Raw genomic sequence first — 18,074 nt, forward strand, 5'->3', positions numbered from 1 at the left:
TGAAACTACAAAAGCAGAATCTACCAAACATTTGATTGGCTCGATGCGCTTTTCTATATAACTTTTCTTGGTACTTGGCATTACTTTAATTAGATGGATTTTAGTGTAAGCAAAACAACACTGTTTGTGAGGTAAATTTTAAAGGCTAAATAAAGCAACAGTGTTTTGGGGATGGAGGGAGTACAAGATATTATTGTATTATTTTTAGGACGAAGGGAGTACAATTTATTCAGACAAATGTTTTAGATAGTTTTTCACCATAACTTTCATGAGGATAACTCCTGCAAGATATATAACTTTTCAACAGAAAATATTGGGAATGTTATCAGGAAACTTTCTATGTTTGGAAACTTTTGGCGACACCTTATACACATAAGGTTTTCATTATTCACTTTCCCTTATTAAGTTAGGTCCAAATTGAATTTTAAAACGACTCATTCAACAAAGTTTTGTGTAAAACCTTATTCAGATGAGTTCGTTCCACTAAGCTTTGTACAAAACTTGTTTTGAACGACTCGATAAGCTACTTTTTAATAAAAATAATAACTTCTCATCTAGCTTTCGCCCACTCGAAAAACCAAGAGAAATGAAAAGGAAAAGGAAAGGGCCGTGGTCGGAAGAGGGGAAGATAGTGGCCAATAATCACTGCGTGGTCGCAGGGCCACGCGCGTCGTCGATCCTGCAGAACACACTACACTGTCGAGTCCAGTGCTAAACAGGAAAACGAGTGGGCAAGGCAAGCACGAGACCAGAACCCCGCCGCTCATCTCTGTCCCTCCGGCATCCTGTTCATCCGTGGTATCTGCTGACTGCTTCCAAGGTGTTTTGTGAACATATAACGACGAACCAACATATACCGATTGGCCGTTTATAACAAACTTTTACCCACGGACAGTCTGAAGTTAACTTTTTTTACCGACTGGTCATCCAATGGAATCATTTAAATGGATAAAAAATAGAACTCATTTGGCTGCAAATTAGTTTTAGAGTTCAGCACAAGCACATTAGTCATACATACCACATTCACAGTATAAAGCTCAAAATTCATTACATAAATGCTTGATATGTATATATACATATTGTTCTGTTGTACAAAAGAGTCCAAAAGAGATCAGTTGGCACCTGCATTGAGTGGCTTTCTATCAACTAACTTGCTACTTTTTCCAACAAGTCAACTAATCTAGCTGTGAGTGACTATAATCTAAAAAAACAAAAGATATGGATCCAGCAGAGAGTAGAGTACTGTAGAGTGATCAATTCACCTAGTATGGAGTTAATAGCGCCCAACAGATCCTGAAAAATAAACAGAAAGTAGTAATAGTTAGATAATTAAACTTGGAGAAAAACTTGCTTATACCCAATGAGAATGAAATAAACCACATCAACTGGCTCAAAATGTTCTATTGATCATGCACACAGGGCAACTAGTTCAAAAAGGTCACTCTGATGGCAAAATTTAAAATGGACAGCACACCAGGGCCAATAATCATGTAGTTCATGGTAGCGTTGATTGTAAGCATTTTGATGAAGCTAAGTGTAAAAAATACCTGCAGTACATGGTAGCATTGATTGTAAGCTCATCAATTTCATCTAAAGACAGGATGTAGAGATGAGCAAACCTGCAAAAGAACCAGGTTAGAAATTTGGACCAACAGATAGTTCTACTATCGCTACTGATCACACGAGAAGGCTCCTATGAATAATAAATAGACCATCCATTCATTTGCAAACAATTAACACAAGCTGTTGTATTTACATTGCATTGATCATGACTATACCTTTCTCGAGCTTGCCCTCTAGCTTCTTATGATCCTTGAACATTGGAAAAGTTAGACTGTAATATACTATTCGTTTGTGAAAGCAAAAAAAACAGTTTTGAAGAGTCAGACTGAAGGACACATTCTGAAAATTCAGATTGCACATTGAAATTAAACACCAGAGATAGCACCAGCAGCTAATACATATCAGACTAACAGTTGCACCCACCAAAAATATGATTCAGGCAACAGTATATCAGAAATTTCAGATGCCTACCAAGTCGAGTCAATACAGCTATTTGTCCTACATCGAAAGCACCTACCCCCGCGAAACATCCTAGATCCTAAAGTTTCTGCAGATACTTGCTTATTTACTTCTTGAATGTTTATGGCTCTCTGTGCACATCAACTAGAACAATTAGCAATAAAATGTGGACAATTTGATACAATATAACGCCAACTATTGCTGGTCTGTAGTCTGCTACTTCTGCTTTATGCTACCGCTACAGACATACTGCTAGTCTTTCTAAATCAACTAGAATAATGCACGCAGGTAGAATAGTTGCACAGTATGCACTATGCCGTAGCAGACGGATTTCTGAACTCCAATAATGCACGCAGCTAGAATCACAGGAATCTGAGAGAGGGGTGCCGCATTGGGTGAAATGGATTGACGGTGAGGCCAGCAGCTCCCATGGCCCAAAAATTAGATCGGGATCTAAATCAAATCTAGGGAAAATAGTGAGAGAGAGATGGGGGGGAGAGAGAGGGGAGACATTTACCGGATTGAAGGAGTGCAGTAGCCACCGAGGGAGCAACCGGAAGTGTCGTTGACGATGACAGCTATATGGGACGGCACCAGCACGGGCTGCCGCCTGCATCAACCTTGGATTTTTCGAGGCGCCATTCGCCGCATCCAGCACGTCTTGTGCAGCCGACTGTGTAAGCTGCAGTCCGACTGCGCAAATAGCATAAATACTGTAATAAATAATGTAGGATAAGGGATGGGGCACGTCGCATAATTTAAATTTATCGTAAACTATTCAGATACAAGTAGGACTAGTCGGAATTTAAAAAAACCACCCGAATAGCACTCGAATAGTACTTCTAAGCTCGTATCTGGCTAGGATCTGTGTAACCCTTTCCCCAAGGCGGGCACGAACTCCCTCCAACAATCATCTAAATCAGTATAAATCATAACACAGGATGTAGGGTATTACGCTCCTTGCGCGCCGAATTTGTCTAAATCTTTGTGTTCGTTGCACCCTCGAGTTTCTTATCTCGGCGACACCTCACCTACAACCTACCACCTTAAGGGTATTTCTCGTGGGCTTGGCGGTAAAATATCGATAGCCGGCGCACCAGGTAGGGATGCTCATTAAAGATCCTCTAGCGAGCTCGATAGCAGCGTTCAACCTCATCGTCGCGCTGGAAGAAGGCGAGGCTTTCATCTTCGGCTCTTGGGTCAGCATCGCCAATGGCTCTGGTGACTTCGGCAGCCACCTCGTCAACCCCAAGGAGTCGGAGGCATCAACGCCAACATCCAGCCGCGACATCAAAGAATTCGCCGACAATCTCGGCGAGATCCAAATTTCCGATCTAATCAGAAATCGCGAGAGCGAATCCGGGTCCAACTCAGCTCCTACTCGCGACAGGTCCGAATTCGAGTCTCAGCCACCATTTATCTGGAAGCGCTACAATCCGAGTCCCTATCCGCATTGGAAAAGAACTTAGATGATCTATTCAAACTTGGACTCCGACCTCAGCTTGCGCCGCAACATCAACATGTCGCTGCTACTTCGACTTTGTGAAGATGCTCGGTTAACCACCGATGACTATTTCGACTACTCGTCTCGACTAGAAATCTAGTCGGGAGCGGGCTTCACACCGTCAATAACTAGTCGGGACTCCGACTAGTCGGGCTTCATCAACAAACTGTCGTGGCTCTTTTGACGAGCGCTATGGCTTCGTCAGCGATCGTCCACGAATCAAGTCATTTATACCTTTCCCGACTTGTTCTTCATAAGATCGGCTACTTACCTGTGTACGCCTCTCGACGGGTATGAAACCCTCCAGAGCTACACTTCGCCGCCTACTTTTTGCGCAACGCGCATTCTCTTTATCTCAATGTTGACTTCTTATTTCTTCATTTATCATCTTCTCTTAACGGTCGCTAATCCACTTGGGTAGCATATGCCCTAATCCGTGAAACCTCGGCTCTTCTGTCACGCCTAAAGCCCTACGCGTACACAGGACAAATGTCTCATACACGTTATGAGCAACGGCTAAAACGGGACCAGATGCTTAAACGTAATATGCGGACTACTCGGGAGATGTACATGGCTTGAACAAGAGCTCAACACAACAAGCTTATTTTTACACCAAATAAATTTTGATATCTTCACATTATGCTACATAATGTATGCATTATCTTTTTTCAGATCAAGATTCAACAACAACTCTCTAGTTCGCTAGGCACATCTCCAATGGCTCTGCTAGCTCCAAGGCGCAGGGGCTAGGTGCCAATAACTACTCGACATGGCTACTCTGGCTCACCTAGCTCATAAGCTCGGGGGCTGGACGCCGCAAAACTACTCGAAAGACTTGCAAAAGAACCTGATTTAAGAGGCTTTTGAGGATTTATCTAGGAAAAATAATTGTTTAACCATTATTTTAGGGATTTTCTTTCGAAATAAGGAGGTTTTAAAATTTTTAACCTAGAGATCCTATCTAGCCATTAAATTAGGGATAATATTTGTTTTGAGTAGTAATTTAGGATTTCTTTAAGGAAGTTATTTCTTTAACCATTTGTTCTGGATGTCATCCGGAAAAAGGGATTTTCAAATTTTTGAGCCAATTTGCCTATTTTAACCATCAATTCAAATCCTTAACTTATTCTGCAATGCATGCCACCATCTTGTGGATCTTTTTTTCCAAATCTAAGGATTTGGATTCAAAGCTCAGAGGCTGTAGGATACATATCATCAATGGCTTATTTTTCAAATTCATTTGGAAGATGAAGATCAAAAGATTCAATACTAATTTGACGCTCAGTCTGATTCTTCGTTTCAATCTAAGGCTCAGTGGCTACTCCATATGAAGTGCAATTTACATCGCACCCCATGTAAAAGAAGACTTAAGACTACTCGGGGCACGAGCACCTCACAACCTTGAGGCAATTAAGGAAGTACTCGGAAGACACTTTCAAGATGGAGTTTCAGAAGAACTCGAAGATGGCTTTAGAAGTACTCGGAACCCTGCAGTACTCGGATATGAAGAGCTCGGGGGCTTGTCAGACTCGGGACCACGGGACCGCACACATGGTATGAATACGCTAAGATATAGGATGGGGCATGTCCCGTACCTTATATATGTTGTAAGCTATTTGAACACGAGTAGGACTAGTCGGAATAGATGGAAACACCCGAGTAGCACTCGGATAGGACTCCTAAGCTCGTATTAAGCTCGTATCTGGTTAGGATCTCTATAACCCTGTCCCCCAGACTACATAAGAGCGAGCAGAGATCCCTCCAACGGACAATCATCTAATGCAATACAAACCACCATACAGGACGTAGGGTATTACGCTGCTTGCGTCCCGAACCTATCTAAATCTTTATGTTCCTTGCACGTTCGAGTTTCTGATCTCGGCAACACCTCACCTACAACCTACCACCTTGGGGGTATCCTTAGGTGGACTTGGCGGTAAAACACCGACACGGGACGTGTCGCGCCTGAAGTGGCCAGTGCAAGATCATAAGGAGGAAGGGGAGGCAGGAAGGAAGAACAAGAGGAATGGAAACCAAGCTGGCAGGAACCGAGGGCGTCGTGGAGTGGATGGCGGCTGGAGGGGGTGGGGTGGGGTGGGGTGGGGGCGTGGACAGATTGGACCCTAGGGTTAGAACATCAGCCATAGGATCTCTAAACCAACGGCTGAGATCAAATAGTGTGCTGGGCTGAGGTGATGCTATCTCAGCTCAACTATATTTTAAAAGGTTTTTCCTATTAACTCTATTTTATTTTAGTAACAAATATTAATGCAAGGTGTTATTTTATTTAATGTATGAATATGCTCCCATACATGTTTATTTTTAATTTAAAGAACATTTTTACAATATATGCAATTCAAATGTGAGGTAGATTATAAAAAAGGTATACTATTGCATAAAAATCATAACTAAATTATTTTTATGAATAGATATACTAAATTAAGATCATATTAAAGTTTCATGCAAAATGGTATGCTGAAATTCATAATTAAATTTGTGTATTATTAAATTTATGAAACTATAAATTGACTATGAAAACTGTAGACCCTATTTACCGAGTGATTGATTCGATGTACTGTTCACTAATTGCTAAATATACATATCTTTACGACTGTTAGTTGATCTGAAAATAAGAATCACCGACTGACTACAAGTCGAGAAGCTTTGCCGACTGGCTGAACTTTTACCGACGAGTGTCTGTTGCTAATTTGGTGTTGTGGTGTAGTGATTACTTGAGGCCGCGTCGTTCCATAGTACGGTTCCGTTTGTCCACCCAGCTAATGCTATAGCTAGCTAATTTTAGCGCTAACTGATTTAAACGAGCTGAGTCAGCGAATAATATAATGCAAAAGCTAATGGATTGACAAATATGAACAATTGTGCTGCTATACGATACGCGCGCTCGCCGCAACGTACCGCCATATTACCATGCTGACCAACGGCCACGCGAGTAGTTTCCCGCAAAACATTTTTTTCCCAAAACGCAGCAGATGCTCACATACACGCACGCACGCTCATCCCTATAAATACATGCATACATATTCATCTTTAAAATACACGTCAGCAATCCTACCCTCATATGAGTATTTTCGAGAGACTGACACTATACATCCTCGAGATTGATAATGTCACCACATGCGTCTCATTGTCAACCGGCACATCACCTACCACTAAAATAATAGTACCGATTAAATACTGTAATAAATTTAAGAAAATGCGAGCACTCGTGTTAAGTCAAGAACTCGAACTCGGATGGTGGTTTCACCACGAGCAATCTTACCAACTAATTTACGCTTAGTTCTCACCTAAAATATTATTGTAGGCCGTCGTTCCACTATATAAAAGGAAGGTTTGTTACGTCATTCCTAACGAAGGTTTCAGGGTAATCTCATGCGCGTTAAATGAGCTACACAGTAGGTAAAAGTGATGACAATGCAAGAAATTTATGAAGGGAGAGAAAAGATGATTTTCATCAATGAAACTGGATGTACAATGTTTCCAAGACTATGGGGGCTAGAAATACTATGTCTCACATATGAAAGCGCAAGATAAAACTGTGAATTCATGACTTATTTCATTCATTAATCTAAATTTGTTTAGATAACATGCTACTCTTGGATAACACGAAATAAAATGCCCCGCTGAGAATACCCTTATGGTGCTTTCCTACGTGACCATTCTCAGCAATTGATCTTAAAGAGTTGATTTATTATAAATAAGGATTGTTCAGTAATCATCCTCCATTCATTAATTAGCCACCGGTAATTCCTCGCCACACCATATCGAGAAGGAATTTCGCATGCGCCGCCCATGTGGAGGGCCGAGTCTCGCTGCAGCCCGTGTGACAGGATCAGCCAAGCCTTGAATAAACAAGAGAGGGCAGCCAGCCAGTCGCGGCCCGAATTGATGTGTTATATGATCCCAATTGCCCAAACAAAAGACTTCAAGGACTAGAGTGGTTGGTCTGATATTGGAAAGAAAGTTAATATTTGGGAAGATCTATTCCACCTTAATTTTACATTTGTGTTGGGAAATTGAACGCTGAAAAGGTATACAAAACAAGGGAAGCATAGACTTTTAGTGTGTGGTGATGACTTAGCCAACAATGATTTCGTATACCAGTAAAATAAGTGCAATATATTCCCTCCATCCTAAATTATTAGTCGTTTTGGCTTTTCTGGATTTATAGATTTTGCTACGCATCTAGTCATAAATATATATATAGATATATAGCAAAAATTCTATATCTAGAAAAGTCAAAACGACTAATAATTTGGAATGGAGTGAGTAGAATTTCATGTAGACATGGCACAAAAGAGAGGAAAAGTTATTTCTTGGTTGAGATACAGCTTGGGCACGAGATATAATTCATTACTAGAAACTGAACTATGCAACTGGTACACAATGCACAGTATTTAACAATTAATTATCATCTTGTGGGATCAAAGAAATAAACAACCTACAATATGGGCACTAGGAGATACGTTGCAGCTTGGAGGAGAGCAATAAGGCTGGTTTTAGCGGGGAGTGTCATCGCACAGTTTTTTAGACTATGAACTAGATAACTATGGCGGAGGAGTGTCATCTCCTATTTCATCCCATAAAACTTCCTCCCCCTTCTTCATAAATAACTCTGCCATATCAGCAAATTGATATGGCATAGCATTTAATGCTCATGATACTCTCATACGATACTTTTATTGAGATTGGCCTAAGATAAAAAAAGATTAGTAATAACCAGGACTAATGTAAATGATGCCAAACAAAAAGTTTGGTTTAACATCGGAAGAAATAAAGTGGAGAGGTGAAAATAACAATTTCACCTTTGACTTGACATTTGAGTCAAGAAATTGATCGCAGAAAAGATACTGAAAGGAGAAGGCAGAAGCACGTGGTGGACATTTAGAAGCACATGGTTGAACATTTGCTGGTTTGACTTTGACCTTGGATAGAGGAGTCATTTCTTTAGTAGGTTATGTCCTATCAAATTCCTGTTACGAACTACATATATGATCGACAGCAGCTATAGTTTTTTTTCTTGAAGGAAACAGCAAATATAGTTGACCAGGTTTTTTCTGTGACCAAGACAGATCAGCACGGGAGAACCCCGAGAAGGCAATGGTATCCCATCTGTGCTCTATTGCCCTGTGAAGTGGCATTTCAATCGTCAACTCTATTGGGTCACTCGGGTGGCACTCGATCCTGACCGTCCATTTCCCAGTTAGATTTCCTATATATCGATCATCGAGTCGCCCCTCTTTCAGTCGTCCAGGCCTGCAGTACTTCAGAAAAGGAAACCCACGAGAGCGACGTACACAATAGCTAGCTAAAGCCGTCGCCGCTCGCCCTCTTCCGGCCGGCGACGACCACCTCACGGCATGGACAGCCTCGGTGCCAATGCGGCGAACTCGTGCCCGCTCACGCCGCTGGGCTTCCTGGAGCGCGCGGCCACCGTGTACGGCGACTGCCCCTCCGTCGTCTACCACGACACCGTCTTCACCTGGTCCCAGACTTTCCGCCGCTGCCTCCGCCTCGCCTCCGCGCTCGTCTCCCTAGGCATCTCCCGCCGCGACGTCGTAAGCTGCCGGCCGGCCAGACATTCTCCTGCCTTGCTCCGCCGTTTCGGTTCACGCATTTTGCATGACATCGATCGACTTGTTGTTGTTAGGTGTCGGTGCTCCTGCCCAACGTGCCGGCAATGTACGAGGCGCACTTCGGCGTGCCCATGAGCGGCGCCGTGCTCAACACCATCAACACGCGCCTCGACGCGCGCACGGTCTCCGTCCTGCTCCGCCACTCCGGCTCCAGGCTCGTCCTCGTCGACCAGGCGTCGCTGCCGCTCATCCGCGACGCGATCCGGCTGCTCCCGCCGGGGCACGACGCCCCGCGCGTCATCACCGTCGAGGACCCCCACGAGAAGAGCCTCCCGGGCGCCGCCCCGGGCGCCGTCACCCTGACGTACGAGGGCCTCCTCGAGAAGGGCGACCCGGGGTTCGAGTGGGTGCGGCCGGCCTGCGAGTGGGAGCCGATGGTACTCAACTACACCTCCGGCACGACGTCGGCGCCCAAGGGGGTGGTGCACTGCCACCGCGCCATCTTCCTCGTCACCCTCGATTCGCTCGTGGAGTGGGCGGTGCCGCCGAGGCCGACGTACCTGTGGACGCTGCCCATGTTCCACACCAACGGCTGGACCTTCCCCTGGGGGATGGCGGTGGTCGGCGGCACCAATATCTGCCTCCGCCGCGTCGACGCCGCCGAGGTCTACGCCACCATCTCCCGCCGCGGGGTCACCCACATGTGCGGCGCGCCAGTGGTGCTCAATATGCTGGCGAACGCGCCGGAGGGAGTGCGGCGGCCGCTCCCCGGAAAGGTGTACATCCTTACGGCCGGCGCGCCGCCGCCGGCAGCCGTGCTGCACCGAACGGAGGCCGCCGGGTTCGAGGTCAGCCATGGGTACGGACTGACGGAGACGGCGGGCGTGGTGGTCTGCTGCTCGTGGAAGGGGGAGTGGAACAAGCTCCCCGCGTCCGAGCGCGCCAGGCTCAAGGCGCGGCAGGGCGTGCGCACGCCGAGCACGGCCGAGATGGACGTCGTGGACAGCGACACCGGCCGCAGCGTGCCCCGCGACGGCGCCACCATGGGCGAGGTCGTGCTCCGCGGCGGGTGCGTCATGCTGGGCTACCTCAACAACGACGAGGCCACCAGGGAGGCGGTACGGGGCGACGGGTGGTTCTACACGGGCGACGTCGGGGTGATGCACCCGGACGGGTACCTGGAGATCCGCGACCGGTCCAAGGATGTGATCATAAGCGGCGGCGAGAACATCAGCAGCGTGGAGCTCGAGTCCGTGCTCTACAGGCACCCGGCCGTGAACGAGGCGGCGGCGGTGGCGCGGCCGGACGAGTTCTGGGGCGAGACCCCGTGCGCGTTCGTGAGCCTCAGGGAGGGCGCGGCGGGCGCGGTGACCGTGGCCGAGATCGTGGCGTGGTGCCGGGAGCGCATGCCGCACTACATGGCGCCTAAGACGGTGGTCTTCCTGCCGGAGCTGCCCAAGACGTCCACCGGCAAGGTCCAGAAGTACGTGCTCCGGGACGCCGCCAAGAAGATGGGACCCACCGGCAGGGGCAGCAGCACAAGCAAGATGTAGCTTGTCTTTGTTCGTAGCTAGCATCATGGTATTCTGAGATCAGCAAAATAATCTGCAAGCTTCTTGTCTCCTCGACTCCTCGAGTCGCTGATGGAAAAAATAAAAGTTTCAATTTTAAATTAATCCAAAGATAAATCATGACCACGATGAAAATTACGTACGGAAAACGAACATATGTAAACATGCTCATGAAGTGATCTAAGATATAACGTTGCAGCAGCAAGATCAATTCTAATCGGATCATACTAGGTACGAAGATATAGTTAGGGACCCACGCCACGTCGATCAGCACCTCCGCGCGCTTGACGACGCCAAGTCGCGCCCCACTGATGAGGAGGAAGACGAGCCGTAGCGACGAGGACGTAGAGGACGGCGATGTGGAAGCGTTCGAGCAGTCGCGTAGAGCGCGGCAAAACAAATCTGCAAAAGGAAGCTGCGTGCCAGTAAGGATTGGACCGGATTTTGGTGGACCACTCACGCGCACGTCGCGCGCCCTTCGCCGAAGCCCAAGCCCGGCCCGGCGAGACGAGCGAGCACGCACGTGTGTTCTTCCATCTTCCTCTCACCCACACTTGCAAGAGCATGAAGTGCATCCAACTATTTAAGTTGGATTTTCTCCACCTCCACTAGTAAGGTGGGACTAACTTGTTGTCATGCACCTTTGCACTAATAGATCTCTAAGATTTTATTGGAATTATTTGGATTTACATAGGCTAGGCCAAATTATTCGCCGTGGTGAATGTGAATCACCAGGAACAGAGGAATCTGATTTTCATAAAAAATAGAGGAATCTGATTGAAACGTCACGTCAAGCAACTTATTCGTCTCGATATCCAAACTGTTAATAAGGTTAATAGGTTAGTAGTTAATGTTGACTATGACCAATTGATGTCAAGACAACTTAAGTCTGCAGCTATACGTATATATGGGTCTCTTCAGAATCAAAGATTTGTGAATGTAAATGGATGAACTGATTCTCTTGTTGTATTGATTGATGAATGGATTACATATTTATACTTGTTCAAAGGGCATGGACACGCCTGTTCGGAGGGAGACGCCCCTTCCGAACAGACCCTTTCGGTACAAACGTCATGCTAATGATAAGATCAACCAACTAATACATGTGTTAATACTAATTGATCACTTCTCTAATTATTTCTAACACTCCCCCCATCAATTTGCTCCATGTTAGCTTCATGTAATCCTTGTTCTTCATTCTTAAGAATATCCAAAATAATAGGAAAAAAATCCTCTAAAACCTTGTAGGAAAAATATGAGGAGAAACTGTATCATCTATCTATATGCCATGAAAAACTCTCTTAAACCTGATGAGAAACTAAGGAAAAAATGATACGACATATATGTAGATTACTATCTCATTGTTGATAGATATGAGATGGTAATATTCTTCTCCTAAAACCCAATGGGAATAATATGAGAAAGATTAATATATCTTTGATACCTTCTAAAAACCCTATGGGGAAAATAAGATATATATACGGTGCATTGATATTGTCTCATTAAAAACTTTTATGAGAAATTGAATTAAAAACTCATATGGAAAAGAGTACAATATAAACTTTGTTCAGGTCTAATATAAGATGATTCTCCCTCTGAACATTACATATCTTAACTTTCATCTCAAAAAGATTACTTGTCAGATTTCTATGTCATATGTGTAAATTATGACACACATTAAATCAATATAACAAAAAAATTTTCCATAAACCTGGAAATATGTCCAATCAATTGTTTGAAACTTGACTTGTAAAACACAATTAATCTTGATTTAGAATACAAAATCCAAATAGGACTGATTCTATCTTTGATCCAAAAATTCAATGTCCAAACAGGGACAATTATGTTTGAAAATGTTAAATTCATTTGATCCACAAAAAATAAGTTAGAGAACATAATTTCCACAACTATATATTTAGGTTTTGCGTGAAACCTTTATGCTACTAGCTCTTGCTCCTTCACCACCTTAAAGAGGAAAATAATATGAGAAATAACTTCTCACTCGTGGAGCAAGTGCTATTCCACTTTAATTGCTTACACATAATTTGACCAATTTGATTTGGAATTCAAAGTACCATATGGGCTGATTATGTCCGAATCTGCCTAGGATTTTTGATCAAATGTATATGACAATTTAGTAGAGAAACATATGTCGACATTTAGTAGCCTTTAAATACTAAAATAAATATTGCTTGTGGAAATCTTTCTCATTTAACTCCATGTATTTCCTAAAGATACGGAGTTAAGCGTTCTCATTACCTAGCACACATTAAGCGCATAGTTGTGCAGGACTTTTGATATATGTACAAGGCATCCGTAAGTTGGTAACTCTTGTGACCATACTTCTCTCCCTCATATCTTGATTTGGGGTTTGAGTGGTTTGTTTGGTACCTCCACTCTTTCTGGCACGATATTATAATCGGATTTACCACGGTGTTAGTAAATAAAAGTAGTGGCTAGCTTATTTGCAAGTGCATTGCAAATGGCGCACTGCTTAAAGTTAGTACGTGGATATGAGGGCGAATGTGCATACATTCATTCCTGGCATTTTAGTGGTTAAATCTCCCCCTAATGTTGGGATTGTTCCTCATATAAGAGTAAATGAAGGGGGTTAAATAAATTCTAATATAAGAAATTCAAGATGTAATTAGCAAGATGAATGCTGATATCTCGTATGGATTCTTGGTGCCCTCTCATGTTAACTCTCTAGTGGTGACATCGGTACATATAATGTGTAACCGAGATCCGCAATGGAAAATACTAGCATTCTGCCAAAATTTGATCATGTAGTAACTCCAACGGAGGGAGCCGTTTGCGGTAGAAATGAATTTATTTGTTAATGCATTGTGTTAAAGTATATCATTTTATATGCAGCATACTATATACGAATAAGGAATTCAAAAGAAATTCTTATCGAAAATATAGAGGTACATATAAGCATTATTGAATATCAAATATGTTCATACATAAGTGTCGGGGCGAATATCATGGATCCCCGAAAGTATGTTCCTTAGGAAGCTAATTACGGGTTAGCTCTCCTGCAATATGCAGCTCAGCCTAATCAAGGCTGTCGCATGGTCACGGACGGCCCACCAGAAGGAGGGGCACTAACGGCCCAATACCAAGCCTAGAAGAAGGGCACGAGCCACCTCGCCCGACCACTAGAGGTCAGGCTGCGCCACGCCTGACCCCAATGATGCGAGCGCGGCCTCGCCCGACCCCTATGAGAGGAGTCCCTCCTCGCCGACACTGAGGGCACAGGCTCAACCTCGCCTGACCCCGCGCGCACGGGCTCGGCCTCGCCCAACCCCGAGGGAACGGATTCGACCGTACCTACCGTAGGGACATGGGGCCACCAGGGTCTCACGGAATGACAAGTCATGCCGGGGTCGAACCTCTGGTGCAGGGGCAGATAAGAACGTGCCTCGACATGACCTCTAGCGAGGACAAGCAATTACCGCGAGGCCTGGTCGTCCGCCGCACCAGAGGTCAAGCCGTAAAACACGCCAGGGGCTCACGTCGCCCGTCTTGTCAGGGCACACGTCGCCAACAAAGCACGCCAGGGGGCCCGTGCCGCCCACCCTGTTGAGACGCACATCGCACGTCGCGCCAGGGAGTGGCACATGGATACCCCCATCGTCATCTATAGGACAAACAGGGACCACATGTAGGGAGGAGGAAAAGCGGGATCCTGACAACCTCTCTCTCGCGCACACAACACTTTGCCGCCAGAGACTTGGGAGCCTATTCCCTCTCTCGCCCGTTTGTAACCCCTACTACAAACAAGTGCAAGAACACAAGCAGCTCAAACTGGATGTAGGGACATTCCACCCAAACCAGTATAACCCTCTGTGTCTTCCTTATGCACCATTCGGGCCAGACGCGTAAACACAAATTCACTAGTCGGCAGTCCGAAACACCAACAGTTGGCGCACCACGAGGGGGCTTTACGCGTCTCAACGACTTCATCAGACTACGGATGGCTAACCACACCGGAGGATGGGCCCCGGACGCGCTCGTGCGTTTCGGGAGCCTGGACTTTAACGTCACCATGGGTGGGGGACTGAAGCAGATTCACAGATTCACGTTCCGGTCCGCCACACCCACACCGCCAACCTTGACCCCATTGTCGAGGCTTTCGAGGGGTTGCGGCTGCGCACCCCAGGCGATTGCTCCTTCGGGGGTAGCTGGCTCCTCGATTTCGATTACGAGAAGCTGGGGCGTCAGCTCCGCGTCTTCATGGGTCCCCAACTGACCTAGGAGGACTTGCATTAGGTTATATTTTCATTCGCCAACATCACGGTGCAGCTCTCCGGAGGAGGACCACTCTGCACGGAAATCATGGCCGGGAATGCTCTGACGGCATTTCCCTACGGCATGTACAACGCAGTGAAGGACATGCGTCACCTCATCGCATGACGGCTTTGTTCGCCCCCCACGGATGATGAATTCGTGGGAATGGCGGACTATGTTTTGGAGTCTTTCCATGACCTCCTCGTGGGGAGTCGGAGATGATTTCTGACTCTGACTCCAGCAGGAGAAGTCATCACCCTTCACTGGAATGCTTCATGGCGGACTCTCCTGAGGGGCACGTCAAAAGCACACACGATGGAAACACTCCCCCAGACGGCTCCGATGATGGAGCCCGAGAGAGAAACCAAGCCCCCCTGCGCGTGCGGCTGGAGCAACTGCGGGAGCGGCAAAAGGAGCTCGAGGAGGCATGCCTCCAGCTAGAGCAGGAACACGCCAAACTCGAGCGTGAGATCGGACGTCGCGGAGGTGGTGGGCGCGCACGCGCCAACGCCCGCACGTCAACCGGAGGATCCTCAATGACAACGAGGGACCCCCCGCTCTTTGCCCTGGCGAGCCAGAACATCGCTGCCGCAGCGGCTCTGCTCGAGGGACTCTCGGAGCCTACGTCGCCTGAGGTGCGTCGCGCCCACCACAAGCTGCGCACGCTCCTTGAGCACACAACACAACACCAGCCAGCACCACTCTGTGAAGCGGGGTGTCAAGGATGTGTCCGTACACCAAGCCCTGCGTGAGGGAGAGAATCCCGCGAATGCCCCCGTTCGAGGATGCCTCGGCGCCGACTGTGACACACACCTCACCTTCAATGCCCGCAAGCACTGGCACGAGGATGAGCAAGCAGCGGTGAGCCGAGGGTATCACCCTTGCCGTGGCAGACGCCACGATAGCTCTAAGGACCGAAGCCCGAGCCCCGATCCGTCACGCCCTAGGGTTTTCAGCTTGCACGTCCGCAGCGCGGCGTTCCCGCCCCAGTACCATCCCCCGGCAAACATCATGAAGTATGCTAGGAAGACGAACCCCAGCCTATGGCTCGAAGATTACCGGCTCGCTTGTCGAGCTGACGGGGTGGATAGTGACTACTTCATCATCCGCAACCTTCCACTGTTCCTAGCCGACTCGGCGCGAACATGGCTCGAACATCTCCCCTCTGACCGGATCAAGAATTGGTCGGACCTGAAGGAGATATTCATAGGGAATTTTTAGGGCACCTACAAGCGGCCTGGAAACCCATGGGACCTCAAGAACTGCTGGCAAAAGCCAGGAGAGACTCTCCACGAGTACATCCGGCACTTTTCTATGAAGTGCAACACATTGCCCAACGTCGCCGACGCTGATGTTATTGGGGCATTCCTGTTTGGGACCACCTGCGAGTCCCTGGTCCATAAGCTGGGATGCAAGAGCCTGCGAACCACTAAGGAACTCCTCGACATCGCAACAAGCCACGTCTTGGGCGAGGAGGCGGTTGGGGTAATCTTCGACCGTGCGAAGGGCAAGGCTAAGCATGATGAGAGCACCGGAGAGGGTGCCTCGAACCGCCTGGGGAAGAAGAAGAACAAGAGGAAAAATGGGGGTTCCCTCGTAGCCACCGCCAATCGTAATGGAGGTACGGCAGCTGTTGGGGAGACCCGCGATCATTTCAAGAAGATGCTGGAGAAGCCGTGCCTGAACCACGCCTTCCCTGTCAAGCACCTGTATAAGGACTGCACCCTCATGAAGAAGTACCTATCGGGAGGTTCCAGGAAGGGGGAGAAGAAGAAGAAGCCCGAGCCGGCAGAGGGTGACGCTGAGGGGAAGGATGATGGCTTCCCTGACACTGACGGCTGCCTCATGATATTTGGCGGGCCGATGGCTTACAAGTCCAAGTGCCGTCAGAAGCTTACATTCTGGGAGGTCTACGTGGCTGAACCGGCAATGCCTTCATTTCTCTAGTGGTCAGAGTCGGCTATCACTTTTGATCGATCCGACCACCCAAGCAGCGTACCACAGCCAGGGAGGTGCCTGCTTGTGGTCGATCCAACCGTTGGCACGAAGTGCCTCACCAAGGTGTTGATGGACAGGAGCAGTGGCCTCAACATCATGCATGCTGAGACCCAGGATGCCATGGGCATCGATCGGTCACGCATTCGGCCATCCAGAGCACCATTCCACATCACTGTGCTGGGGAAGCAAGCGATACCACTTGGGCAGATTGACCTGCCTGTAACATTCGGGGATCCAACCAACTACAGGACGGAAACCCTCACCTTTGAGGTGGTTAGATTTCACAGATCCTTCCACGCCATCTTGGGGCGGCCGTGCTACGTGAAGTTCATAGCCATCCCCAACTACACGTACCTCAAGCTCAGGATGTCAAGCCCGCATGGTGTTATCACCATCAGCTCCTCTTTCCAGCGTGCCTACCAATGCGAGGTGGAGACCTACGAGATCGCCTTAGCAGTTGTCGCCTCTGAGGAACTCATAGTCATCCAGGAGGAAACCGCAGAGTAGGCACCCGACTCCAAGCGAAGCTCCGAATATGTCGGGCACCTGACTCCAAGAGATCCTCATCGACCCCGACAGCTCAGGGGACAAAAGGGTGCGAATCGGCACAGTGCTCTCCCCTAAATAGGAAAGCGTGCTCGTTGACTTCCTCTGCACCAATAAAGATATCTTTGCATGGAAGCCCTCGGATATGCCGGGCATACCGAGGGAAGTCGCCGAGCATGCCTTGATGGTTAGGCCAGGCTCCAAGCCAGTCAAGCGACATCTGCGCCGCTTTGACGACGAGAAGCGTAGAGCCATCGGTGAGGAGATTGCAAGGCTTTTGGCGATTGGATTCATCCGGGAAGTGTATCGCCCCAAGTGGTTAGCCAATCCTGTTCTTGTATGAAAGAAAAGTGGGAAATGGAGGATGTGTGTTGACTACACGAGCCTCAACAAAGCATGCCCAAAGGATCCATTTCCTTTGCCCCGCATAGACCAGGTAGTTGACTCAACCTCAGGGTGTGAAACCCTCTACTTCCTCGATGCGTACTCCGGGTACCATAAAAATCGTGATGAAGGAGTCCGACCAGCTCGCGACTTCCTTCATCA

General features: G+C 47.3%; 2 protein-coding genes and 1 long non-coding RNA gene across 3 annotated transcripts; 2 read left to right on the forward strand and 1 right to left on the reverse strand.

The window, feature by feature from the left end:
• Nucleotides 1–1,132: 1,132 nt before the first annotated feature.
• Nucleotides 1,133–2,636, reverse strand: LOC112879846. The gene is made up of 3 exons (XR_003226198.1): nucleotides 2,540–2,636; nucleotides 1,548–1,619; nucleotides 1,133–1,293 (listed from the first exon to the last, which is right to left on the reverse strand). It is a non-coding gene; the product is annotated as an uncharacterized LOC112879846 (long non-coding RNA).
• A 6,178-nt stretch (nucleotides 2,637–8,814) lies between these two features.
• LOC112873697 (probable acyl-activating enzyme 6) lies at nucleotides 8,815–10,802 on the forward strand. The gene is made up of 2 exons (XM_025936724.1): nucleotides 8,815–9,102; nucleotides 9,195–10,802. The coding sequence occupies exons 1-2, from the start codon at nucleotides 8,905–8,907 to the stop codon at nucleotides 10,671–10,673; spliced, it is 1,677 nt and encodes a 558-aa protein (XP_025792509.1). The 5' UTR covers nucleotides 8,815–8,904; the 3' UTR covers nucleotides 10,674–10,802.
• Nucleotides 10,803–17,051: 6,249 nt separating this feature from the next.
• Nucleotides 17,052–17,489, forward strand: LOC112896681. Its single transcript, XM_025964754.1, has one exon. It carries the CDS (start codon nucleotides 17,052–17,054, stop codon nucleotides 17,487–17,489), a length of 438 nt encoding a protein of 145 aa, XP_025820539.1.
• The last annotated feature ends 585 nt before the right edge of the window (nucleotides 17,490–18,074 follow it).

This window comes from Panicum hallii, chromosome 1 (genome assembly GCF_002211085.1).
Source record: "Panicum hallii strain FIL2 chromosome 1, PHallii_v3.1, whole genome shotgun sequence".
Taxonomy (NCBI): Eukaryota; Viridiplantae; Streptophyta; class Magnoliopsida; order Poales; family Poaceae; genus Panicum; species Panicum hallii.

Bases quoted from the DNA above. Each gene is read 5' to 3' on its own strand.
- LOC112873697 (XM_025936724.1), top strand. From the start codon at position 8,905: ATGGACAGCCTCGGTGCCAATGCGGCGAACTCGTGCCCGCTCACGCCG. The intron at 9,103-9,194 runs GTAAGCTGCCGG...TGTTGTTGTTAG, and splicing joins GCATCTCCCGCCGCGACGTC to GTGTCGGTGCTCCTGCCCAA.
- LOC112896681 (XM_025964754.1), top strand. From the start codon at position 17,052: ATGGACAGGAGCAGTGGCCTCAACATCATGCATGCTGAGACCCAGGAT.